This window comes from Cajanus cajan, chromosome 11 (genome assembly GCF_000230855.2).
Source record: "Cajanus cajan strain Asha chromosome 11, NIPB_CcT2T_4, whole genome shotgun sequence".
NCBI classification, from domain to species: domain Eukaryota; kingdom Viridiplantae; phylum Streptophyta; class Magnoliopsida; order Fabales; family Fabaceae; genus Cajanus; species Cajanus cajan.
This window is the reverse complement of record NC_138527.1, coordinates 19,278,599-19,306,200: the sequence shown is the minus strand read 5'-3', so window position 1 is coordinate 19,306,200 and position 27,602 is coordinate 19,278,599. Positions and strand designations below refer to the sequence as shown.

Genomic DNA, 27,602 nt, shown 5'->3' with positions numbered 1-27,602 from the left:
GGGAGTATTATTTCGACAAGCCTCTCCAGGCTCAGTTATTCTGTACGATTGTTGGATTTTCTGAATTTTTTGCCTTTTTTGTCGATTTCGGCTTTTTCTGTTGGCTGCTGTCATACACAAGAAATTTTTCCTATTTTTCTATTTTATGCGACTGCCTCATGATAAGGTCTTTGAATGTGCAACTAATGTGTGTGTGATGCACAAAATGCAAGTTTAATCATTTTGTTAATGTTTTTAGAAAAATGAATGGCTCTCCCTATCCTCCTCTTCTTGGAGGAATTTCTGTCGTCGACGTGAGGAAGGATTTCTATGAGCCTCTTACGCAGGAGATTACGGATTTTATAGGAACCCCTCCAACTTTCTTTATTGACCGATTATTAAAGGAATTTCGTACAATTTTTTTAAGAAACACCAATTTAGAGGCATAATCACATGGTCAAGAGAAGAGAAATGAATAGATATTTTATTGATATTCACAAATGTTTTTACAGAAAGATACACAAAAGGAATTTCTGAAGAATGGCTGGCCAGGGTAGGCTATATACATTAGGATTAACAATTATATCTGTAATTGTTGCTCTTACGTTCCCCTAATTGCTTCGGGTGAGATGCCTGAGCCAGGAGTGTAGACACTGCAAGACGCTTGCTTCTAGAAGATAATCACTTGAACCGCCTTTCGGTTTTCAATTCAAGTGATCGTTGCTTGCTTTGTTTTTGTGTCTTATTCTTTTGCCCCTAATTTTTGCCTAGGACGTATCCTAGCGGGGATAAATTCGCCTTTATTTTGCCTAATACCCTTGTACTGGCGGGCTTTTTATTTTGCCCTAACTTTTGCCTAAGACGCCCTTTTCGGGTTTTCATCCTAGCGGGCCTATGCAAGCAACGTCTTCAAGCATAGTACTTCTTTACCACGTCAGCGTTGACTGGGTATCGAAGTTCTTCTCCATCCATGTCCGTGAGGATCAATGCTCCTCCTGAGAAGGCTCGCTTCACCACGTATGGTCCTTCGTAATTCGGGGCCCACTTTCCGATTTTGTCCTTTTGAGCTGGTAGCAACTTCTTCATTACCAGCTCTCCCTCATGGTAGACTCGAGGGTGGACTTTCTTGTCAAAAGCCTTTTTGATCTTCCTCTGATAGGCTTGACCATGGCATATGGCGTTCAGCCGTTTCTCTTTGATAAGATTCAACTGGTCGTATCGGCTTTGAACCCATTCTGCCTCGGAAAGTTTTGCTTCCATGATTACCCTTAGAGAAGGTATCTCGACTTCGACAGGTAGAACTGCCTCCATCCCATAGACGAGGGAGAATGGAGTAGCTCCTGTAGATGTGCGTACTGAAGTCCTATAACCATGAAGAGCGAAGGGTAACATCTCATGCCAGTCTTTAAATGAGACAACCATCTTTTGCACTATTTTCTTGATGTTTTTATTGGCTGCCTCGACTGCCCCATTCATCTTTGGCCGGTATGGGGAAGAGTTGTGGTGTTGGATCTTGAATTCTTGGCACAGTTCTTCCACCATTTTGTTATTCAAATTAGACCCATTATCAGTGATGATTTTATCGGGAATACCGTATCTGCATATAATGTTCTTCTTGATGAAGGATGTTACCACCTTTCGGGTCACATGAGCATACGATGTCGCTTCTACCCATTTGGTGAAGTAGTCAATGGCCACAAGGATGAATCTATGTCCATTGGATGCTTTCGACTCGATGGGTCCAATAACATCCATGCCCCACATTGCGAATGTCCAAGGTGAAGCCAATACGTTGAGTGGAGTCGGTGGGACATGAATGTTGTCGGCGTATGCTTGACACTTATGGCATTTTCGCACGTACTGGTAACAATCCCTTTCCATGGTTGACCAATAGTATCCCGCCCTGAGGATCTTTTTAGCCATTGCAGGCCCGGGGATATGGGTACCGAAAACCCCCTCATGTACTTCTTTGATCATATTTTGAGCTTCGACTCGGTCTATACATCTCAACAAGACCGAGTCATAATTTTTCTTGTAGAGGGTTTCACCGACTAGCAGAAATCCCATGGCCCTTCTTCGGATATGCTTCTTGTCATTATCGTTGGTCGCATCAGGATATTCCTCTTTTGTTAAATATTGCTTGATGTCATGGAACCATGGACGATCATCGACAGCTTTATCTATCAGAAGGCAGAACGCTTGCTTATCGTGCCACCGGATATTGATGATGGGCATTTCATGCTCACTATCCAAGGCGAACATCGACGAGAGCGTAGCAAGAGCGTCGGCAAACTGATTCTCCTCCCTTGGAATGTATTCAAAGACGACACTTTGGAAGAGATGTGTCAAATCTTTGATGTGCTCAACATATGGTATCAGTTTAGGATTTCGGACTTCCCAATCACCTCGTAGTTGGTAGATGACTAGGGCCGAATCACCAAACACTTTGAGCTTTAGGATACCATTGTTGATGGCTGCTTGGATTCCCAACGCGCAAGCCTCGTATTCAGCCATGTTGTTTGTACAATCGAAGTTGAGTCTTGCCGTTATGGGAATGTATTTTCCTTGTGGAAAGATTAGCACTGTGCCAATCCCTCGTCCAAGCATGTTGGAGGCTCCATCAAAATACATGGTCCACGCATCATCTTTAGGCTCTTCATGTTGTAGATTCATTATCCTCATCGGGGAAATTATCCTGAAGGGATTGGTAGTCGTTGGTCGGCCCGTGTGCTAGGTAATCAGCTAGGGTATTGCCCTTGATGGCCTTTTGTGTGACATGTATGATGTCAAATTCTGATAACTGTACTTGCCATCGGGCAATCTTCCCAGTGATTATTGGTTTGTCGAACACGTACTTAATTGGATCCATTTTGGAAACCAACCAAGTAGTATGCCTAATCATATACTGCTTGAGCCGTTGTGTTGCCCATGCTAACGCACAGCACGTCTTTTCTAACGGCGTGTAGCGGGTTTCATAGTCGAGAAATTTCTTGCTCAGGTAGTAGATGGCTCGTTCTTTCTTTCCCGTTTCATCTTGTTGTCCTAGCACACCTCCCATGGACTCATCAAGCACGGTTAAGTAGAGGATTAATGGTCTTCCCTCGACAGGTGGCACCAATACTAGTGGATTGGCCAAGCACTGTTTGATCTTATCAAAAGCTTGTTGACAATCCTCATCCCAAGATTCGGAATGATTCTTGCGCAACAGCCTGAATATTGGTTTGCACGTGTCAGTCAACTGTGCGATGAACCTTGCGACATAGTTCACCCTGCCGAGGAATCCTCTTATCTCTTTCTCGGTCTTAGGAGGAGGCATTTCCATTATTGCCTTCACTTTATCGGGGTCCACCTCTATGCCTTTTTTACTGACGATGAACCCGAGAAGCTTACCCGACCGAACTCCGAAAGTACACTTAGCCGGATTTAGCTTAAGCTGATACTTGCGGAGCCGGTTGAATAATTTTCTCAAATATTGGATATGGTCCATTTCGACCTTCGACTTTGCGATCATGTCGTCCACGTATACTTCGATTTCTTTGTGGATCATGTCGTGGAATAACATCACCATCGCTCGTTGGTAGGTGGCACCCGCATTTTTTAGTCCAAAAGGCATCACCCTGTAGCAGAAAGTGCCCCAGGGTGTAATGAAGGAAGTTTTCTCGCGGTCTTCCACATTCATCTTGATTTGGTTGTACCCAGAGTACCCATCCATAAAGGAATAGAGTGTGTTCATGGTTGTATGATCCACTAGTGTATCGATGTGCGGTAAGGGAAAATCGTCCTTTGGACTGGCACGATTCAGATCCCTGTAGTCAACACAAACTCTAACCTTTCCATTCTTTTTAATGACTGGCACGATGTTAGCCAGCCATTCGGGATACTGAGATACAACCAAGAATCCCGCGTCTAATTGCTTTTCTACCTCCTCCTTGATCTTTAAAGACCATTCGGGCTTGATTCGTCGGAGCTTTTGTTTGATGGGTCGAAACCCTTCTTTCAACGGTAACTTGTGCTCGACGATGTTAGAGTCCAAACCGGGCATATCATGATACGACCATGCAAATACGTCCTTATATTCCCTTAACAATTGGATCAATTGCGCCCTTATTTCATCACTGATATGGGTCCCAATGTTGACCTCTTTTATCTCTTGGCCCTGCCCCAAATTCACGGTCTCCAATTTCTCTTGATACGGTTGGAGTAGACGAGCTTCTTGATCTAGCAGTCTTTGCAGATCCGGAGAGATGGTCTCCTCATCACTGTCCAACTCAACCCATTCATCCTCAACTTTCGGATCCCGGTCGGAGCGAACAATCACAGACATAATTGTTTTATCGGTTCTGTTTTTGGTTTAGAATTATTAATGTTAATGAGAGAAAGAGAGAAAAGAATAAATGAGAGAATGATGTGTGAAAAATGCCTCTTTATTGATATGTATAAAAAACTGTACAAAAAACCCTTATTTATATGAAAAGGATCTCATGATCTCGGGTACTGATCATGAGTCCCAAAAAGAAAAGAAAAATGTGGAGGGGCCCTATCGTGGCTTGCTCTTCTCTCTACTCCTGCTTCGGCAGAGGATTCTTGCTCACGTCGGGCGCTATCGAATCAAAAGTGATCCACCCAGCATCGATAAGGTCTTGGACCTTATATTTGAGAGCTCTACAGTTCTCCGTTGAATGCCCCGGTGCCCCCGAATGGTATAGACATTTGTCTTGCGGATTGTACCAATCGGGGTAAGGTGGATCAATTTTCCTTGGTGGAATGTAAGCTAGAAGATGAGCTTGCACTAGCTTCGGCAGGAGGTCGCTATATGTGGTCGGAAGTTTATCAAACTTCTTCACAGGGTTGTACTGTGACTTTCCCGACTTCGAAGTGGAGGAAGATGAAGAAATAGTTACGGCGTTGACTCCTCCCTCCTTCTTCTTCCCATAGGTCTTGTTAGCTTCAAATGATTGGGAAGGCTTAGCTAGCTTCCCACTTTTCAGCCCTTGTTCCACTCTTTCTCCAATGGTGATGATGTCCGAGAAGAGCGTTGTCGTGTTCCCTATCATCTTGTCATAATAAGGACCGGTCAACGAGTTTATAAACAGGGACACCGTCTCCTTATCCGACAGCGGGGGCTCTATTTGTGCGGCCAACTCCCTCCATCGTTGGGCGTACGCCTTAAAGGATTCATCACTTTTCTTACTCAAGGCTTGAAGATCGGACCTATCGGGTGTTAGGTCGATGTTATACTTATAGCGCTTGAGAAATGCGTCGGCCAACTGCTTCCATGTAAGCACCTGATTCCCATCCAGCTGCATATACCAGTTGAGTGCGGTGTCAGCCAAGCTCTCTTGGAAGCAATGGATTAAGAGCTTTTCATTAGTGGCATATGCAGCCATCTTTCGGCAATACATGGTGAGATGACTTTTGGGGCAAGTCGATCCCACATACTTTGGGAGATCGGGCACTTTAAATTTGGGAGAGAATTGGATGTCCCTCACTAAGCACATGTTGACGGCATCTTTGATATCAAAATCATGCCCCTCCATAGCCCTCAGCCGGTCCTCGAGAGCGTGGAATTGCTCCTTTGAAATCTCGGGCTCTCTAATTGTAATCCCCGCCCCAAGGGGTACAGCTTGCGGAGGCTCTTGCTCTTGCTCCTCCTCATGATGAGATTCATGGTCACTGTGTTGAGCCCCGTGTATGTTTTGGTGACGCATGAGTTCCATCATTTGCGCCATTTGCTCCTTGAGCTGTGAGAGCTCGGCTGTAAGCTTCCTATTTTGTTCCTCCAACGCGTCCATCTTCTTGAGTTTCTGCGCGCGCGTGAGGACAGAGAGATGACCAGCCACTTTCTAAAATGAATGCTTAATCTAATTAGTTTATTTATGGAATGAATACACTCTTGACATGAGCTTGATAACCTTCCATCTTTAAGGTGCTACCCTTTTAAGACGGAGGTTTACCACCCTCCTTGACTTATGATCTCTCCCCTAACGGAGAATCTCAATAGTCATGGGTCTCTTTCACTCATGTCAAGGGGTATTGGTGAGCCTAAAATGAATGGTTATGAGGATGCATGATGTCTTATTGGTAATGATGCACATGCTCCTCACTTTCATTATATTTTCACACATGGTCTTTCCTCTCATGTCATGACATTTTTCATGCATGGGGGTTATTCTTAGACCTCATCACGAGGTTTATTATTAATGCACAAACAATGTCACATAGACCTATACACAAACAATTCACTCATCCACGAACAGTCACGAGCGAATCACGAGGTAGGGGTATCCTGCAGACAAGTGCATATTCAAGGAGGTTCTAACTGTTCTCACCGGTCTAAGGCCCCCAAGGTGCCCCCATTATAGGGACCCAATCCCTTTCGTCGTAAGTCGATGGAAAGTTCCAACGCACTGTCGGACTTGAGTTCATGGTTTTCACCTTGAGTGATGCTTTCCGACAACGGTCTACGGGCACCTATAGACCCATTCGACAACCGGCCGTACTAGCATCCACTCCCTATGGCTTTCCACTCATGCCCCCGGGTATAGAGGGAACTGTTGTGTGCAAAGGTTCGTGTGCAGTTTATATTTCAAACAATTGCGAAAATTTAAACACCCAACAGTTATTAAAGCCAATTAGGTAAAACATATTATCATACAAGCGAGGGGTAATGAAGTAATTTTAAACTATCATTTTAGAAATAATCCATCACTAAATGGGACTGACTCTCGAGGCTTCCCCAGTGGAGTCGCCATCTGTCGCCACCCGCCGAAACGGACATTGGCATTCGCGACGATGGTTGGACTCTTTTTTGGTTTTGAAAAATGATGGATTGTTAGAACGACTTATTCTCAAACTGAGACCTCATCGAACTAACAATTTTGTTAAATGATTCTCACCAATCCGTGTTAATCCCAAACGGGACCCTCCATGGATTAGTGGTTTTCGCAAAAAGGGGTTCTTGGAGTCGCCACCAATGTTTTACGCAAAACATTGGAAAAAGACATAAGGCAATTGATTTTCGCAAATCAACTTTGGCCATTACAACCAGAGTTGGGTAAGGGAGTCGATTACGTGTGGGGAAGGTGTTAGCACCCCACAACGCCCCTTTCGGGTTCCCTATGACGGATTATTTCATAAATAATAGCGTAAAATTACTAAACTACCCCTATTTATTAGAACGATTATAAGTAAACTATCTACATGATGAAAGCTTTAAACGTGCAATGCAACAATCAAAAAGCGATAGCGGTAAAAGAAAGGATTTGGAAAGAAACCTTCGGAGCGGGCTTTTATATATTCAAAAAGGAGTTAGGAGGCTTTTTGGCGCTCCTTCCCACTACACGTTCGCTCGCTCCTTTCCCTAAAAATAAATATTAACTATGGAAATCAAAGAGATTTCCCTTCGACTTGTTCGAGTCTCAAGCTAAAGGCTCGTGAACTCAAGAACTTAGTCGGATCAGCTCTCGGAGAGATTTCTAGGGCAGAGAATAGCTCAAAAACCCAAGAATACTCAGCCAGAGGGTGGAGAAATGCTCCAAATGTGTGGAAGGACGAGCCAATGACGTCCTATTTATAGGATTGAGGCGCAGTACGGCCTAAGGAGTCAATACGGCCCGTACTGAGTTTTTGAACTACAGTACGGCCGTATTGATTTCATTATGGCCGTATTGTAGTTCAAATGGCTCAGTACGGCCGTACTGAACCTCTAGGAGGGCGTATTGAGCTCCAATCCTCACACACCCTTATTCTAAGCTACTCTAAGACTTCTAGACCTACAAAGAATCATCCTAGGGTCTTCCAGGAGTCCTTCCGGCTGACTTTCCTTCGGTCTTCGAGAGTCTTTGAGTCTTATTTCCGACCCAGACAATTTTATGGGTCTACACGGTTCATTTTTCTTTTTTTTTTCCTTTTTTAGACATGTTTAATTTTTAACAAATACCAACAAGACACGTCATTTACAATTGGTCAAGAGAAGAAAAAAGAAAGGATGTTTTATTGATTTTAAAGGCTTTATATAGAAAGGAATACAAAAGGTGTTTAGAAAGAATGGGTGGCCGAGATAGGCTAATGTTTAAGTTTTATACAAACACTTCTTTAGATAACGAGCATAATCATTCCCTTAATTGTCATGGGATGCGTATCTGAGTTTAAGGCAGAATTTCCATAGAGCCTTGATTTCTTGAAGAAGTATCTGAGTTGCCTTTTGGTTTTCGACTTTGATAATAATCACTTACTATTTTTATTCTCAATTCCTAATTTTTTCCTAGGACGTATCTTAGCATTGGAACTTTTTTTTTTGCCTTAACTTTTGCCTATGAAGCCCTTTGCAGGTTTTCATCCTAGCGTGTTTTTGCAAGCGATGTTTTTAGGCATAATACTTCTTCACTACATCAGAGTTTTTTGGCACCCAAGTCATTGATAATCGGTGTTTATCCAGTGAAAACCTTTTTGACTACATATGGACCTTCGTAGTTGGGTGCTCATTTCCTTATCTTGTCTTTCAAATTAGGTAAGAGCTTTTTAAGCATGAGATCATTTTCTTGAAAACTTCGAGGATGAGTTTCTTATCAAAAGCCTTACTAACCCTTTTGATATGTCTGCTCATGGCATATGGCATCTAATCTTTCTTCTTTGATGAGGTCCAATTGATCAAACATTCTTTGAATTCATCCCAACTCAAAAGGTTTGGCTTCCATGAGTACTCTAAAAGAAGGGATTTCTAATGGGTAATATGTCCTCATTCCTTACATTAAGGAGAAAGGTCTTACCTCAGTTGATGTATGAATAAAAGCTTAGTACTAATACTAATATAGAACAAAAGATAGCATCTCGTGCAAGCCTTTGTAGGTGACATGATGGAGGCCCATGGGCCAAGGGCCGAACTACTAGGGCCATGGCCAACAGGATTCAAGAAGAATGGGTTGATGCTAAGGAAAAGCCCATAGTCCTTTTCACTTGGGCTACACATGTAGAATAGGCCTAGCCCATTGGGCTTGTATTTTGGCCAAGTAGAATAGGATTTGAGCCTTGTAATTTTCGGCCATTTTAGGACTAGGATAGTTAATCACATGTGCTAATTCATTTACATGCCATTTAGTATGCATTTAGGATCCATTTGACCCATGTGATCCAACCTAGAGGGAGGCGCACATGGTGTAACGCCATGGAAATATCGAGCTATTTAGTAGATATACTTCATGTATATATATATATATATATGTATATATATGTATATATATGTATATATAAGTATGTATATATGTGTATGTTGTTTATTTGGATTTAGATTGGATTATGAAGGTGTGGATTTGAAATGTACTTATCTTTGTGCATGTTGTATAATTATGTCGTTTTGATTAGTTGTTTGGACATAGTAGTGATTTTGTAGTATGAGATGAGAGATTTATATAGGCATGTGTATCATGAATGTGGTGAATGATGCATTGTACACCATTATACTGAATTGGTGCTAAGAGGGAAAAAGACTGATCACCTTCCTTCTCATCTTAGTTAAGTGAAGTATTATCATGCAACTCATTCTTCCAAGCATATGTATCTGAAAGTGATGTTTGTTTGTGTGTTGATACATGTTGCATTTCATATGGTGGTGAGTTATGAGTATTGCATGGAAAGGAATAGGATGGGTAGGAGATTGAATGATAGGAACATAAGATAAATCTAGTCTTTCTAAGTGAATTTGAGGTTGTTTTAGAGCTTAGGGAGTTGAAATACTTCAAGGAATAGAATATTTGAGGTGAATAGGTGCTTAGGGTGAAATTTGGAAATTTTGGAAAATGGCTATATATAGGAACTTAGGACCGGAGGGTCTCATTTGTCAAATAGAGACAGTTTCTAGAGAGAGGAAGTAGAGAGAGAGGCTCTAGTCTGGAGGGAAGCTGAGGACACATTTGGGAAGTTTATCAAGCTAGGATCAATCTTCACAACTGGAGTTTTAAGAGATTTAACCTCTAAAGCCTTGAAAAGGGGGATTAAAGTTTGAATTGGGATTTGAGGGTTTTGTTCAAACCTTGCATTTCTGAGGTTTCTAAGGTAAGGGTAGTACTTATAAGACTTAATCTGCTGTGTATGGGTTTGAAATATCACATTGATTCCATGATTTATGCATGATTAAGGATGGATTGAGGGGAAAGGGTTTTGGTTGGAGTTTCTTCATGATTTCCATGAATTAGTGGTTAAGACTTGATTTCATTGCTTAATATGTTGTTTTTGGATAGTATTTATGCTTTGTAATGATTTGAGCTCGTGTAATTTGAATTGGATTCATGTTGGGAAGAAATTTTCGAGGGTTTCTGGTAGTAAATGCGTCAGGCGCAGTTCTTGGCGCCAGACGTGAATTCATCAAGGACCACCATTGCCAAATCACGCCGGGCACGAGGCTAGTCGCGTCGGGGGCTATTTGGAATGGGAATCCCTGGGTGAATCACGTCGGGCGTTGGGAGAACCATGTCGGGCACACTATCAGACGTGGGCCTTGTATCAGACGTCGGGCGTGATCTGAGCATTAGCTTTACCATTTGCTAGAAGTGTAGTCTTGGCCACTCCTAATCAATCCTCTGACCCCGGTGATGTTGGATGGGTCTTTTGCTGATGACACTTTGGATTCCGCGGGCCCACGACATAATTCTATCACGTGAAAAAGGTTTGACATCTTGATAGTTAATTGTTTCGACGTTATTTCCCCTTTACCCACTTGGATTGTAACTAGTTTAATCATTAAGCATGCCCCGCTCCTGAGTGTGGGCTTGATTACCAGTGGCTTACTTTCCATTACTTCCGACTAACACACATAGGTTAATTTCTCTTTTTATTCTTATTTATTCTTTTACAGGAAGGATATGTTCTAGATGAATGTAATGCAGAATGTAGAGAAAGTTGAGAATTGATAAATATCACTCGTTAATTTGTTTATCAGTGAATGCTTAAATAGATTTTGACAGTATCAAATGAGAATCTAAATAAATTTTTTAAGTGGTTGATGTCTGTGTGAAACACGTCTTATTGATGCCTAAATCTACACTTGTTTTTTTGTATCAAAACTTTTGTCTTAGTAGATTCATAATTTTCCTCAAAAAATTTATTAATAAAACATTCGTGTCATACTCTTTTTTTTTGTTTGCAAAACGTGCATATTAGATCCTAAGAAGACTTGTTTCAACAGACATATCAAAGTAAGGGCTCGATCATAATATTTTCAAAATTGATTTGGATCTTTCTTTAGAGTGTAGATACTCGTATATTAGAGCATTCATTTTTCTTAACTTTCTATACATGTTGCTACCTAATCCTTCGTTAACTAATAAAATAAAATGAATGGAACTAATGAGCTAATCTAAAATGCATGTCATTTTTTTGCCTAAACTTTATCATGTTTCTATTATCTAAGAGGAGATGATGCATGACAAAGATAAGATTTTTATTTATTTCCTTTAAAATAAGAAACTACTTATATGATGTTAATGGAATGATGACCTAAGAATGTACAAAAGGGTATAAATTTTTTTATTTTTTATTATTTATTTATTTTATTATCTGTTTGTTTGTTTTAAAATCCCTATCCACTCTTATTGAAACAAAATAATACAAACAAATGCGCACATACATGCTCAATCAATGTACACCCACAAATGATCATGTTCAAATCCATGGTCTAGGGTCCCTGTCAAAGAAAGTGCTTTGTATAGGAAGGTTCTAATTTTCCTCACTAGTCTTTAAAGGCTCCCAAGGTGCCCCCATTATGGGGACCCAGTACCTTTATCACCATCACCTGACAAACTCTAAGGTCTGTCATAGTATTTCGGGTTAGAGTAACTGGTTATCACCTTGAGTGTGACTTCCGACAAGGCTTATAGCCTTTAAGGTTGTTCTTGGGCCGGTCATACATCAACCACTCCCTATGTTTACGCTCTCATGCCCTCGGGTATAGAGGGAACTGTTGTGTGCAAGGATTTGTGTATAGTTGTTATTTCAAATAGGTGCGGAATTTAAATAGACAAATAGATATCAAAGCCACTCTATAAAAAAGATAAGCATATATTTACAAAGGAGATAAAAGATAAAGAAAAAGATAAACAAGATAAAAGGAAAAGATAAAAGATGAAGATAAAAAATAAAAGATAAAGATAACAAATAAAGATAAAAGATAGAAGAACAAGATAAAGATGAATATTTACAAACATGATGAAAGGGGAAAAATATTTGAATTATTATTCTTATTTTGCTAATTTCATCATTTATTTGGGTCTGACCCTCTTTAAGCATCCCTAATAGAGTCGCCATCTGTCGTAACTCGAAAATTTTTTATCTTAATGATTTGGACTGCCTTTTTGAAAATTCTCATTAATTAAGAAATACTTGGATACTAGACTAATCCTCAAATAATGATTTTGAAAAATGAGTTTATGGAGTCGTTACCAATGTTTTACTCAAAACATTGGAAAAAGAAAAGATTTTGAAATTAAAATAAACGTTTTCATAGCCAAAATTGGGTTCGGGAGTCGGTTACGTCTAAAGAAGGTATTAGACACCCTTACAATGCCTTAAATTGGTACCCTATGATGAAATTAGCATAATAATAAATAATATTTTAAATATCATATCCCCTTTCATTATTTAATATTATTTACATGATGAAAAATACTTATTATCTACATCATTATTTATTGATATATAAAATTTATAAATAAAATAAATAAAATAATAAATAGAATAATAAATGATAATAAATAAAATGATAAATTAAATAAGTAAAAGAATAAATAAAAGAGAAAAATTTAGAACCTCTAAAGCAGGTCTTTTATAAGGTAATCTTCCCAAATGTGTGTGGGACGCATTTTGACAACCCTTCACTCCCTTCACTCTACAAAAACCTCACTATAACTCAAAATTTTATATAGAGAGGGGGAAGCTATGCAGCTTTTTTTATAATCCCTTGGCCAGAGGATTTCTTATATAGCCAACTAGGAGACAGAAGCATAAGAGAGCTATCCGATGTGGGACTAAATTTTATAAAAATACAATCTTTTCCTAGGCACCATGCAAGACCTCTAGAGAACTCGTTAAATGTCGGATCATGCTAATTGTATCCTCAAAATACATTGATCTTCAATTTCAACGGTTGGATCGTTGAAATTAGGTTTATAGTGAGAGATACTATCATAACAAAAATGTTGTCTGGTACAAGATTCATATTTTCCAGCCGCAATGCAAGGCCTCTAGAGAATTCATTAACCGTTGGATCATGCTAAAAATTTGATGATATCTTCTTAAGACATTGATATTTAACTTCAACGGTAGTATCGTGAAAATTAGATATTTAGAGAGAGATATTATCATAACAAAAACGATGCCCAATGCAAAATTTTCTGGAAAGGGGAACGGGTCGTTCCGATTTCGGAACAGGCCGTTCCAGCATTAGGAACGGTCTGTTCTAATTTGGGAACATTCATTCCGCGCCCCAGATCAGTTTTCTTGAGTTTTTTGGGCCTTTCGGAGCCATCTTGACCCATTTAGGTGCTCTACTAGGCCCTTAGGGGCCTTGCGTGCAACTTTTTCAAACTGCAGTGTGAGGCTTCTAGAGAACTCGTTAGCCGTTGGATCATACTAGAATTTTTATGATATCTTCTCAATACATTGGTCTTTAATGGAAACGGTTGGATCGTCAAAATTAGTTCTATAATGACAGATGTTATCATGACAAAACTGCTACCCAACGCGTTGGTCCCCTCAAGGGTTGTTTGTCTCGCTCTAGTAGATCTTTGTCCTTGGTTTCGATACCTCAAATGAAATTAGGTCTACAATGTATAACTCACATTAGTCTAATAATTTTCAAACTGAAAATTTCTTATAAAAAAAATTTTGGAAAAGGAAAACTCATTCTGTCTTCTCAAATAAAGAAAATCACTTTCAAAATATAACAAATAATTTTTTGGATGTTTGGCACCATCAAAAAGGTGGAGATTGTTAAATCAAAAATCCTATTTTAAGACAATAGACGATCCTTAAGTTTAATGATGACAAACAAAAGATTTTCTTTAAGCAAAAGTTAACATTTTTCAAGGATAAATCATATCAGACAAAATGTGAAGAAAATACATATCATCTGTAAGGTGAAAGAAATTAGATAAAGCATACAGTCCATTTGGCAACATTAAATGAACAATGTTATGTAAGACTAACATTAAATTTAATTTAATGTATTATTCCTCAATAGATTGAACAAAAGGGAGCTTCAAAAGTCTCGAAGTGCATTTAAGAGGAAAAAGACAAAATGACTGTGAGAAGCAAAAACAAATCTCAGATATCATGGAAAAGGTACTAAAAAAGACTGTTTTGTACCAGCCCCAACTGCTCTACGCTGATACTACTCTACTACACTCAAAATGGGAGGAAATGATGATAAGTAGTTTTCTAGATCAAATAAGAGATAGATGTCTTACTAATAAGCATTTAATATTTGCATTAAATGCATTAACGGTAATCTCTAGGACCAGCAATGAAGACAGCTGAAGCAACCTGTGAAGAAACTTGAATGTTTAAACCCAACGTTGTTGCAACGTTCATTTTCTCTAAAGCTACCATATAAGGATCAAGCCTTCATACTACAAAGTAGTAGTGATAGTTTTAGAATATACATATACAAAGAAAAAGCGTCGTATATAAGAGAAAAAACATTCATTGAGTAGTTCAAACTGATCAAAAGCTTTGAGAATGAAGCTAAAGTACTACAAAGAAGATCTTCATTGTAAATCTTATAAATTGTTCTTTGTAGTCTATATGTGTTGTAATTTCATTGCATTAGGTCTAGAAGAGACGAAGCTATAGTTGCAACTCTTATCAATCTTATTTGTGAGGGTTGAGTTTGAAGAGGTTTGCGCAAAAGAATACTTAGTGTTAAACCTGGAGAGGCTTGTTAAAAGAATATTTGGGTTTGAGCCTAAAAAGGTTTGTTGAAAGAATAATTGGGTTTGAGCTTGGAGAGACTTGTTGAAAGAATACTTGGGTTTGAGCCTAGAGAGGCTTGTTGAAAGAATACTTGATGTTAAACTAGAAGTAACTTGTGTAAAGAATACATCTTGGAAAAGATAGTAGAACTCAATTTGGTTGGATTGAGAACTGGACGTAGTCTCTAGGTTTGAGATGAACCAATATAAAATACTTGTGCCTCTTCAACTATTGCCTTACACTATTTCATCTGATTACGTTCCAGTACTTCATTTGTCACTATATTTGCCACTTCATTGTCATACAAACGCGCGAGTTTTTTATATACACTATTCAACCCCCCTTCTAGTATGTATCTTTCTCTCCAACAGATCAAAAGGACTTTATTAGCTTGTAATACAGCTAAGGTAAAGGTAAGATAAGAGAATGATTTTTAGGCTAAAACCAAAGATAAAAGAGGAGCAATGGGGAATAAGTAAAATAAGTACGAAAAGTGCCTCAACGTAAAAATCTCTTTCTTTCCTATTTTTTTTGCCACAAATTATTTATATATTTTTTTTTTCTCTTTTTCTTATCTTTCTGTTTTTTTTTTCCCTTTCATTTTCTTTGAATTTATTTTTTTTCAACAAGCTAATGCCAAAATATGAGTAACCAACCAATACACAAAACACATTGGAATTACACCCCATACTTATTTACAAGCCACTCCCAAAACAATTCCAAAGCTCTACTAATTCCTAAGATTAGGGTATATCATGATTTTTCACTTTTAGGCTTGTAATGAGCTAAATCATCAAAATGAAACACTTCGTTTAAGAGACTTAATGTCGATATAACCACTTGTCTATCACAATTGGTCTTATAATATGAACTAAGAAAAAATTCTCTTAAAAAATGTTTAAGTTTGTTATCATTAAAATTTATACCCTAAGAAATCTAACATCATTTTTTTTATTTAACAATTATTACCGAAAAAGAGGAACTCCACTGCTATAAAAAATAAGAAAAAAAACTATTTAGTTAACTTTAAAAAAGTGAGATAGTTGAGTAAATTAGTTAAGAGGCGAAAAAGGTCCAAAAAAGGTAGACACCAAATTACAATATCCCTTTTATTAATGTAATAATGCTATATATATAATTATAAAAATAAAATAATAAAAATTCTAACTTTTATCATAATAACAATAAATTTTATTTCATATTCTTAAATAAAAATTAAAATTTATTTATTTGTTTTAAAAATAGTAACTTCCAATAATGTAATAATAATAAATTTTAATTATTTATAAATAAAATTACTTATAAAAAGTTAAACTTTCAATAATAATAAATAAATGTTATCTATAACATTAATCTATTATATTAATAAATGAATACTATATTTTGGCATCTACATTTTTTTTTACTTTTTAATCCGTTAACTAATTTATTTAGCTACCTTTATATGATTTAACTAATTTATTTAATTACCTCACTTTTTTTAAAGTAAACAACACATTTTCTTAATTTCATCTTTTTTATCTTATATTTTTTTTCTTTTCATTTTTTTTAATTTTTGAAATAATTTTTACTTACTATTTTTATAAAAATTAAGCTTTCACTCTATTTCTTCTTTACCAAATACCTTTTTATTTTTTTATTTATTTTTCTACATTTCACTTCACTTCTCTTTTTTTCTTCTTCTCAATTTTATTTATTTATTTTATCAAACATAAACTAACCACACTAATTAGGGATAAAAATAGGCTAGCTATTAAACAAGGATCTATGACCTCTTCGCTTTAAAGCCTAACTTATCTTTTTAATAAAAATGTCAAATTTAAATTTTAAAAAAAAAATCTATTTATTTAAAAAGACTAGGCTTAACTTATAAAAAAAAGTCTATTAAACTTGATAGGCCAATCTATTTATCTATATAATATAATAAAAATTAATATACATATATTATTAATAATATATAAATAAACAAATAATTGTATTAATATCAAACTGATTGTATTGAATAATTGTGTCATCTTTTTAGATTACTAAATTTTGCTATAGTTAAGCCAATAATTTGAATGAGTATTATCATTTTAATTTTTTAAAAAAAATAAGAGTTGGATATTGAAATTATGTCAAATGAAATAATTGAAATAATTAAAGTTTTTTTTAAATAAAATTAACTTCTTTTATCATAATCTCTACATGGATTATTCTTTTAATAAAAAATAATTTTATTTATTCTCTCTTAATGTCATTGTATATGTAATTGGTACTCTTGAAATCACAACATATACAATAAATATTTTTTTAGTTTGTAAACTATTTAAATTTTTTACAATATGAGTTAATTATTTAGAATATATTAGATATAAGAAACACTTAAAATATTTTTTTTATATAATTATTCATTTTTCATTATAGATTTATATGCTTATGATATGTACGTAAGTGAAGTGTACATCAACATACTTGATTATACATAAATTATCTCTCTAATAAAAAATAATTCTCTTTTTTGTCTTTATGACATTATATATTTAAAAATTTAAATTTTAATAATATTAAATAAATTATATTTTATCACATAAATTAAATAAAAAACTCACAATGTATTTAAAAATAAATTTTATTGATTTTCTAAAAATTATATTTATTAACTTTATTAATATTATTAATATAAATATTTTTAAATAGATTAATAGGACAAATCTAAATTTAAATTTTATAAAATAAGTCTAACTTATATATTTAAAATTTAATTTAATCTATTCTCATTCTTAATAAAAAAAAAATTATTAAAATAAACTACTTATCTTACCTCTATCAAAAAATAAAATTAAACCACTCACACGTATGTTTCTCAAACCAGCAATTTACACTTTTCCAATTGCCTATTTTCACGTGAACATCACTCGCGCATGTCAGAGTCCACCTGGCATTACACATAGAACAATCACCGCAGCGTAAACCCAACAGTAACATGGCGCGTGGCAATCATCTCTCAACCATCCCAATGTAAATGAATGAAACGAGGTGTCGTGTTTCGGCTTCAAATAAAACGTGATTCTGCTCATAGTCCTTTCGGGCGCACTCTCTCGCTCTTCTTCTAGCATCGTCGTTTCGTTAGGGCACAAAACCCCTTTTTGGATCGGTGGAGCAAAGCCTCGCCCGCGAGATTCTCGGCTCTCTTCAATCGGCGATCGGACACCGGTGAAGATGAAGGTTTTCGTCAAGACTCTCAAGGGAACGCACTTCGAAATTGAAGTGAACCCCTCAGACACGGTTTGCCCCTACCAATCTCCTTCTTCAATTCAATTTCGGTCGTCACTTGTTGCCTTTGGCTTTCTGGCATGGCGAATTGGGTTCTGCACTTCAATTTTGCCAGCAGAATCCTTGAATTTGAGGGTTAACTAGGGTTTTGCCTTCCTTGTTCAATTGTTATTGAATTCGAGTAATGGCAATTTATAGTTCCACTATTAATTTTTTAATTTTGATAATTGACTGTAAAATTTAGGTTCTGAATTGATTGCTCTGTGTGTGCATTTTTTTTTTTCTGGAATTAATATGGGATGGTGCTGGGAACATTAACAGTTTGCTTACTATTTATTTATTGTTTCTAAATTTTTTGTTGGGTGGCTTATAGTTGTGCATTAGAGTAGAGTGTAAGACCAATTGCCGCGAACTTGCATGTTTGAAGCATGATGATGAATAGGTTTGACTTTGATATTGTTCGGAATTTTTCTTCTTGGGAACTTCAAACAGGTTTTTGTAAGGACGAAAAATCTGGATTAGTACTGGATTTTGATTATTATTGGAGCTCATGGCCACGAGGACCGTTATAACGACTGTCTTTGTATACATTATAAACTTGAATCAATAATTAATTGAATTATGAACTGGAGGATTTGCCATCCTGGATTTTGACTGAAATAAGGAATTTGGCCTCTCTGAAGTGAAGGTTGTGCGTCAGAGGAAACCTATGGAGTTATAGCTGTTGATTAAGACAAATGTTTAAGATTGTAATAAAATGCGTAAAGATGTATAACAAACAATGAAATGGTCAAAATCCATTACCTTGAGTTTTCAATCAGCACCAATAACTTTATCCTTCTCTTTCTTAAGGACACCCATCAATTTATTGAGTTATATATGATATAGAGATGTTTAAGAGTGTGTTTATTCATCTTTTAATTACTTGCTTCATAGTTTTCTCTCTTTATGTTTCTACCACATTCTGTTCTTTCTGAACTACAGTAATTAGTCTGTAATATTTGATTAATTTGGGATATTCTTTACAGCTTTCTGAAGTGAAGAAAAATATAGAAACTGTTCAGGGTGCAGATGTCTATCCTGCTGCACAGCAAATGCTTATTCACCAAGGAAAAGTTCTAAAGGATGGTACTACTTTGGAGGAAAATAAAGTAGCTGAAAATAGTTTTATTGTAATTATGCTATCAAAGGTAAAAAAATATTTTATTTTTTTCTTTCCGTTTCTGGAAACTGCACTGATCTCTGTACTACCAAATATATTCAATTATTTAGTTATAGACATAATTGTTTTAAAATTTAAAATCTACATGTGTGTTGCGTATTATTATATGCTTAGCTCATATTTCGATCTATTAGTTGGTGTATTGAATCTGGCATGGTTGTAAATAGTGACAGTATAGCGGATTAGTAGAGCTTAGTGGCCCTGAACTTACAGGATTCAAGTAAGGGAGCAATTTTCAGTATAACAGTCATTGCGACCTAGTCAAAATAGAGACTTCTTGTGTGCTATATAGGATTCCAAACCCCTTTTCTAATGCTTTTTTTTTTCGTTTTTTTTTTCTTTTATTAACATAATAGGATTTGAAACTTTTTTTTCGGTGACCGTTCCACAAAAAAGTCACACTATACAAGACTAATTCTTTTCCTGTATTCCATTATTTCTTCTTCCTTTAGGCTTCCCAGTACACATTCTGCTAATTATATCTAATTTATTATGTTATTTTTTTTTATTAAGATCAATGAGATCAATGTTGTCAAGATTGAGATCCTACTTAGGATCCTTGGGGGAAGGGGATGGGGGGATTGCTTGATCGTAAAGCATAGGATTGTAAAAAGGTATGTAAGATCCTAATGAAAAAAACCTATAAATGACCACATTAGAATAAAATTAAAACTGAAATGGGTCACTATTGTCATAAATCATCCAATTTCACAATTTTGCGTCAATCTTGCTGTGATTCTGCCAAGGAAAATTTCCATGCACAATCCAGCTCAGGACAGGGGGTTTGGGATTGTACGATTGTGTAATCTCATGATCTAACCAGTGATCTTGACAACATTGTAAGTTGTAATACAAGAGTTAATGACCATGATAATGTGAGGTCTTACCGTGTTTATGTGGTCAGACCGTGCATTCAATGTTAATGCCTTTTGAGGTTTCACGTCTAGTATTTATTTATATTAAATTCCCTTTATAAGACAGTGTAAGCAAATTCTGATCTATGCTATCTAAGTGCCTAAATATAAACCGACGTTTTAGTTCAGTATTGTTGATTAACCTCCATTTTCCACAATTTGATTCCTCGAACTTCGTTGTTAATGTAAAATCCTTTATAACTTTGTTTAGACAAATGCACATTTTCTATCCAACCTTTCATTTCTTTTATTCCGAGCTTGACACGCCATCACAAGCCCGTGCCAGTTCTTTCTTATTGAAAGAATGAAAGATATTAAGTGAATGGGGACTAGAAGTTCATCTTATAGCCGCTGAAGGAAAGTAATTTATGCAAACTAGTAAAAGTTGTTAAATGGCTCTACAAATAATTATGAGAACTCCTATCCAACTTAGTGTGAGAATGGGATTATTAATTTATGCTCATAGTAGTTAGTTGCATGCTGTAGTGGTGTTGCGGATACGGCCTAGAAGCTTGTCAATTGTTGGTTAATGTTGCACTCGGAATTATGTGAATTGTGGCTGCTATTGCATTAGAGATGAAAGTCCCTCTTTTGTCCCTCAAACAATGTTGTTCAGAGCTGTTTAAAGGGGGCAATCTTGAGATTTCAACTCCCTTTATTTCATCAAAACACAAATCCTATTTTTGCACTCTCACTCCTTTCAAAGGCCAAAATAACACACTACTCTTATTGGTCTCGTTTGTCTTTTATATGAACCATCCAATGTTGTCAAAAACCGTTATTGCACTATTATAAAGGAATAATATGGTGGTTTGGAGCTTGATTGGCATTCACCATCTGTTTTTATATGGCAGCACTGGTCATATCTATGATGGCACTCGCCTTGGCCATGGTGCCATTGTGACTTATGGTGGTCATGGCAGAATTTTTAATTCTTTTTTAAATCCCATTTAAGGGAAGGACAAAACTTATGTACAGTTCTTTAGGTGCGGTTGGTGTTGTTTTTCAATTGGAATTTTATCTTGATAGTATGTGTAAATGTATATTAATGAGACCTGCATTAAATGCATTTGCATAATATCGAGGTAAAACTCCAATTCTGATTAGAAAACAACACCAACTGCATCTTAAGGAATTGTACTTAAGTTTTTTCCTTAAGGGAAATTTCAGACAGCCCCCAAATACTGCTTGCACTTTTCTTTCTCGGTCTCTTGACTCTTTAATGTTCACAAAAAAAACCACCTACGGTTTCTTTACTCTGGTTACACTTTATGTGATGAGATTATGAGACTGATGAATTTATGACATTGTTTTTGAGATTTTAGTCTATGATTTTGCTGTTTTTGATATATTCATGATGTTTCTAATTTATTTTGGCTATTTATTTTTTCAGTTTTTGCACACACACCCACACTCCCACACACCCACCCATCTGCACACACACATATTTTTGTTGTCTGCCATTGGCCACCATGCCATTCTCCATAAGTTTATGGTGGGTTTTTGGCTCACCGCCATATGCCGTTATTTGTTATTGATAACCTTGGAACCATCAAACCCAGATCTCTCCAGCATATTTGACCTACCCACATTTTGGGCAACTTTGTCTCTACTCTTTCACATCCTTTCAAATATGCTCTATTCACGTAAAGATAGGATCAATTGATAAAGTGTGTCAAATTTTAATATTTACATCACATAATAACTTTTTGAAGAATATGAAATTAATCAATCGAACTGTTGAATTGAATGCTTCTATATAGTAAATTAAGTTTTAAAGATTTCAGGCAAATAAAATATGATTTATTTCATCGCAATTCTATTTAAATAAGCAAAATATCTATTGCTAGAAAACAAATCAACTAATGTTCAAATCAAGTAAAATTTGACATACATGATTATAAATATAATATGAAATGATTCAACTGTTATATTGTTTAATTTTGTATTCTATAGAAGGTCATGTGGTGTGCAAAAGTTTGATGCTGTCAATTGATCCTGTGTCATATATGTATGCCCTTTTTTTTTTATCCCTTTCTGTCATTATTGTGTTTAGACAGTTTTATCTTGACACTTCTTGCTGTACTTTTTTCTTCCCTTTTATTTTACTTGATTGACTCTTTTTATTAACTTCTGTTTGGCTTAAAATTGTCTTTTAATTATTAATTATGAATATGAATTTAATAATGGATAACATTTTTTGAGCATGTGTGTGGTTTGTATATATCATTTATTTAATTTATATTTATAAATTTTATGACAGTGGTCATCCTGCTTTCCATCGCCCCCGCTCCCCTCCCCCCCAAGCCATATGTTAATGTCTTGACTTCTGAAATACATTGACTATTGGTCACATGCATGTCTGTATGATGATTATCTTCTCATTACAAGTGATTAGAGCATGAAGGATGACCTGCACCCTTTAAATCAATGAGAAATTAATGTTACTTCTATAAATTCTTGATGTTTCATTGTCATTTATTGAATACTAAATTATACTATATGTGCTCCAAATATGCTAGACTAAGAGCTCATCTGGTGAAGGATCCACTGCTTCAACTGCACCTTCGGCTAAGGTGAGACGATAAACTATGATGTTAATGAGCACTGCTGTTTGATACTTTTATTCGGCTAATTTTTTTTTTATATTTTTGGTCTTTTCCACTACTTGATTGGAATATTTTCTTTGATGTTTTACATGAAATTTTATAGAGTAAATGCATATAAAATGAAATTTAATTTTAAGTACTGAAAGTATGCGGCCACATTCTATTATTTAGCTGTTTTTTAATTTTATGAATTTAATTTCAAGAAAAAAATGTGCCACAGTTGTTTCACTCTGCATCCAAACATTCTATTAATTAGTTTCCTTTTAATTAAAAACCGATAAATTTTTTGAGACTATTTATTGTCAGTGACTGAACTGCCAGTATTTTCTTCTGGTGCCATTTTTTCCCTTCTAAAAAATCAAATGTTGTCTCATAATTCATTGTCTTTAGAGTAGCTTCAGCTGAAAGACAAAAGTTGGCATGCATTGTTTGAACAGTATTTTATTTATTCAATCTTTATTAGTACTTGTTAATTTCATTCCACTCAAAAGAATGTAAAGAATAGAAAAGGCAGAAGGGGGAAAAGGGGAAGAGAGAAAATGAAAATTGTTATGAAGTTGACATTTTATTAATTGACATAGAAATTCAATATATATATATATATCCCTCTTTTAACTTGATAAAATATTAACTAATGTGTCAAACTATGCAGACAAGTGCAGCTCCTACTTCAACCTCTGTGTCTGCTGCACCTCAAGCTCCTGCTTCATCTGGAGCAACGTGAGTCATGATATTTTCATTTCATTTCTTTCAATATGTTTAGATAATTTCAAATAAAATATTTTGATGCTGTATTCTGTCTGCAACTTCATTCCATTTTGTCAGGCCTACACCTGTTACTGCACAAGCAGCTACTCCTGCTCCTGTTCCTGCACCAGCTCCTGCTCCTATATCTTCAGGCTCTGCTGTGTAATATTCCATTCTGTTATCATTGGAATGCACCTTTTACTGTTTCTGTAATTTTCCATTTTGAAGATGGAATGGAACAACCTTTCAATTCCTATTGGCTCTTTTCAAGTTTCTTGTTGACAGAAGCTTTGTTGAAGCAGGCCAGGGTCTGATATATATGGGCAGGCAGCATCCAATCTTGTTGCTGGAAGTAACTTGGAGGAAACAGTTCAGCAAATCCTTGATATGGGTGGAGGAAGCTGGGATAGGGATACTGTTGTTCGTGCTCTTCGTGCTGCTTATAACAATCCTGAGAGAGCTGTTGAATATTTGTATTCCGTATGTAAATTTTAGAATATAATTAATATCATACCTGATAATAGTTGTCTACTTTATATTTTTGTGGCTTTTTTTTCTACAGTTCGGCTATGCTTCCATTTTTATGGAAATTTAGCATTGGTTTAGTGGTTTTGATTCTTGTATTCCGTTGTCTTGCACTCTATTTTAAAATATTGTTCATTGTTGATAAATGTTAGGGCATACCAGAGGAAGCTGAAGCTCCACCTGTTACCCGGGTACCTGCTAGTGCTCAACCTGCAAATCCTCCAGCTGCTGCTCCTCAGGCAGAACAACCAGCATCTGTTCCTTCTAGTGGACCTAATGCTAATCCTTTAGACCTCTTCCCCCAGGTAGCTTCTGATATATTTTTTATCAAAGAAAAAAGATACAGGATAAAAATACTTTGGTGTACTTAATAAGTTAATACTGTGTGTCAGGGCATTCCTAATGTTGGTTCTGGTGCTGCTGGTGCTGGCTCTTTAGACTTTCTGCGCAACAGTCAACAGGTATTCACTATTTTCCTTTGTCCCATCACTTAATTTTGTACTTGCAAGGCTTGTCTAAACTAGATTTTTCAATGTGTTGCTGTGTTTCAGTTCCAAGCCTTACGTGCAATGGTGCAGGCTAATCCACAAATATTGCAGGTTTTCTTGATTTCTTCTTTGGCTTGGTAGTGTAAGTTATTTTCTTCATCACAGTTCCTGAATTTCACTGTTTTTCCAGCCTATGCTGCAAGAGCTTGGCAAACAAAATCCTCATCTTATGAGATTGATTCAAGAGCATCAAGCTGATTTCCTTCGCCTAATTAATGAACCTGTTGAAGGTGGTGAGGGGTGAGGATTAATCGATGCTATTTTCATATTCTGTGTTATTCTTTTTCCTATAAATTGATGTCCTATGACTTAATTTTCTGTTATTATGTTTTAGAAATATACTGGGACAACTGGCTGGTGCCATGCCGCAAGCAGTGACTGTCACCCCTGAGGAGCGGCAAGCAATTGAACGCGTAAGTTTATCCTGTCTAGCTTTGTCTATATAAAACATTCAATTATAGATGTTTCCCTGTTTGATGCTCCTAGAACATGGGAAACATTATTTTCGTTTTAAACTTCCTGGCTGTCTTTTCTCAATGTGAGGATCCCATGTACTGCATTAATTAATTTCATCTATATATTTGCTTTACTCCAACAATTTGAGGTCTATAGTTGAATAGTAGGATGCGATGTGAATATTACCTGTGTTTGGAAAAGGGTTTGTCAACTTAATTTTGTAAAAAATTCATTTTGGTTAGGAGTAGGTTTTTAAATAAATGTTTGGATACATTTATTTGAAAATGTGATTTTGACACAATGTTTGAATAATGCAAATAAAAAACAATTTTAGAGATATATAACTATTAAATTTAAAATAGATACAACTTATTGATTATATTAAGCTAGTAATTTAATATTAAATTGAAAGGATACTTTTGTCAATAAGATACATAGGGTTTAACTCAACGCAAAAGCAAGTAGCAACATAATGTTAGTTCGCGATGAGGGAGTTAAAACCAAGTTAGAAACCTGAATTTATATTGCCTAAAACATGACAAACATCTCATGCTCTCAGTGTTCGAGGCAAAATACATTTTTTCTTCCCTCAGGATTTTGGCTTCTTTAATGGTAAATCAAACATATACGGCTGAATCTCATAATAGTAAAGTTAGCTTTAGATAATTTATGTTGACTATCTACATAATCCAAATTCTTCCTTGTAAAATCTAGGTGGAGTCACTGGTACAGTTTTACGAGTTTGTAACAGTAGAATTGTACAATTAGCTTTCAATTTCTTGCTTTAACATTGTTAATAAATTATAGTTTTGATCACATGTTCCTCATAAAACAAATTGTAGTCTCCCTTGTGGTCTTAAGCAGAAAACAAAACAGCAGCCTCCTGTTTTTATTGTAACAGCAGGGTGAATATGTTACAAGTTATTAACTAGTTCTTTTGTAATTTGTGAGTTTTGATCCTTGTTTTCTGCTTCAGCTGGAAGCAATGGGTTTCGATCGTGCAACTGTATTGGAGGTGTACTTTGCTTGTAACAAAAACGAGGAACTTGCTGCCAACTACCTTTTAGATCACATGCATGAGTTTGATGAATAATTAGATCTCCGTTACAATTTGTCTAAATATTTACCATGTTTCCTTTTGAACGGTCTTTGTTATGTAATGAGGTAATATTTGATAATGACTAGTCTCGAATGAACAGGGAATATTTTAATCACCACATTATTGTCCATGTATTCATCATTTTCTTCTCTTTGGAATTTTATAAATATTCATATACATAGCTGTTTGGCTTGTATTCTTGTTTATGGTGCATCCCTTCGACAAGTCTAAAGATGAAAGTTTTCAAGTTAGTTTTCTAAGCAACCTATTGGTGAGGAGGTTTCCCTTGCCCTCAGGAACAGAATAGGCAGCTTTGTTATTATGGCATGGATTGTGGGCGTGTGCTTGTGCGTGTTTGTTAATGATTGGTTGGATATTTAAAATTTTGATTAATATTCGGTTCATATCTAATTAAATGTGTTGGATTTAAAATTCATATCCACTTAATTGTATACAACTAGTATCAGTACCGTGCAACGCAGGGACATAAATAATTTATTAATAATTATTACAAGTATTGTGCTTATAATATATTTTTATAAATATTAGTAAAAGAATAAATGAAATTTATGGTTAACAATGATTTAATGTCAAATTGGACCTTATTACATAGATGGTATTTGATTTTATTATATTTATAAATGAAATAATTAAAGTTTAAAGCAAGTTAATGCGTACTTTTTATTTTTTATTAGGTCTTTAGATTCAATATATATATATATATATATATATATATATATATATATATATATAATTAGATCTTTCCATTTTATTTTTTTTTAATATTTTGCATGAGTAAATTACATTCTTTCTCTCTAAGATATACAAGTATTATATTGTATTTTCCCATTTTAGGCAAATAAATAGTTTCCTTTCTCAAAAATATTATAATATATGACACTTCTTTTTTTTCAATCTTTTGTTAAGAGTTTCGTTAACTTTTGTCAAAGAAAAATGTTATTTTAAAATTTTCTTTATGCAAATATCTCTTTAAAATGTAAGTATTACAATACTCTTTTTTCATGTATTAAATTATACATTTTTTTTATCTTAACAGACGTAAATGTATTATACTTTATCAATTTATATCTTGATTTATTTCAAAATTATTTTATTAAAAACTAATTATATATTTTAAAAGAATATTTTAATTATTATTTTCACCAAATACTAAATCTATACCTCCCTTTTAATTTTACATTTTTTAGATTTTTTTATTTTTTTATTATATATGATTTTTTTTTTCTTCACCACTATCTCTTAAAAGTAAAATAGAAGAAAAAAATG

The 27,602-nt window shown here is 35.3% G+C and overlaps 1 protein-coding gene across 1 annotated transcript; it reads left to right on the top strand.

The window, feature by feature from the left end:
• The first annotated feature begins 17,977 nt into the window (after positions 1-17,977).
• On the top strand, positions 17,978-26,521 carry LOC109818572 (ubiquitin receptor RAD23c). Its single transcript, XM_020384087.3, has 12 exons — positions 17,978-18,207; positions 19,224-19,385; positions 22,854-22,907; positions 23,593-23,660; positions 23,766-23,849; positions 23,990-24,167; positions 24,365-24,517; positions 24,605-24,673; positions 24,764-24,811; positions 24,891-25,000; positions 25,095-25,173; positions 26,193-26,521. The coding sequence occupies exons 1-12, from the start codon at positions 18,142-18,144 to the stop codon at positions 26,307-26,309; spliced, it is 1,188 nt and encodes a 395-aa protein (XP_020239676.1). The 5' UTR covers positions 17,978-18,141; the 3' UTR covers positions 26,310-26,521.
• Positions 26,522-27,602: the final 1,081 nt, after the last annotated feature.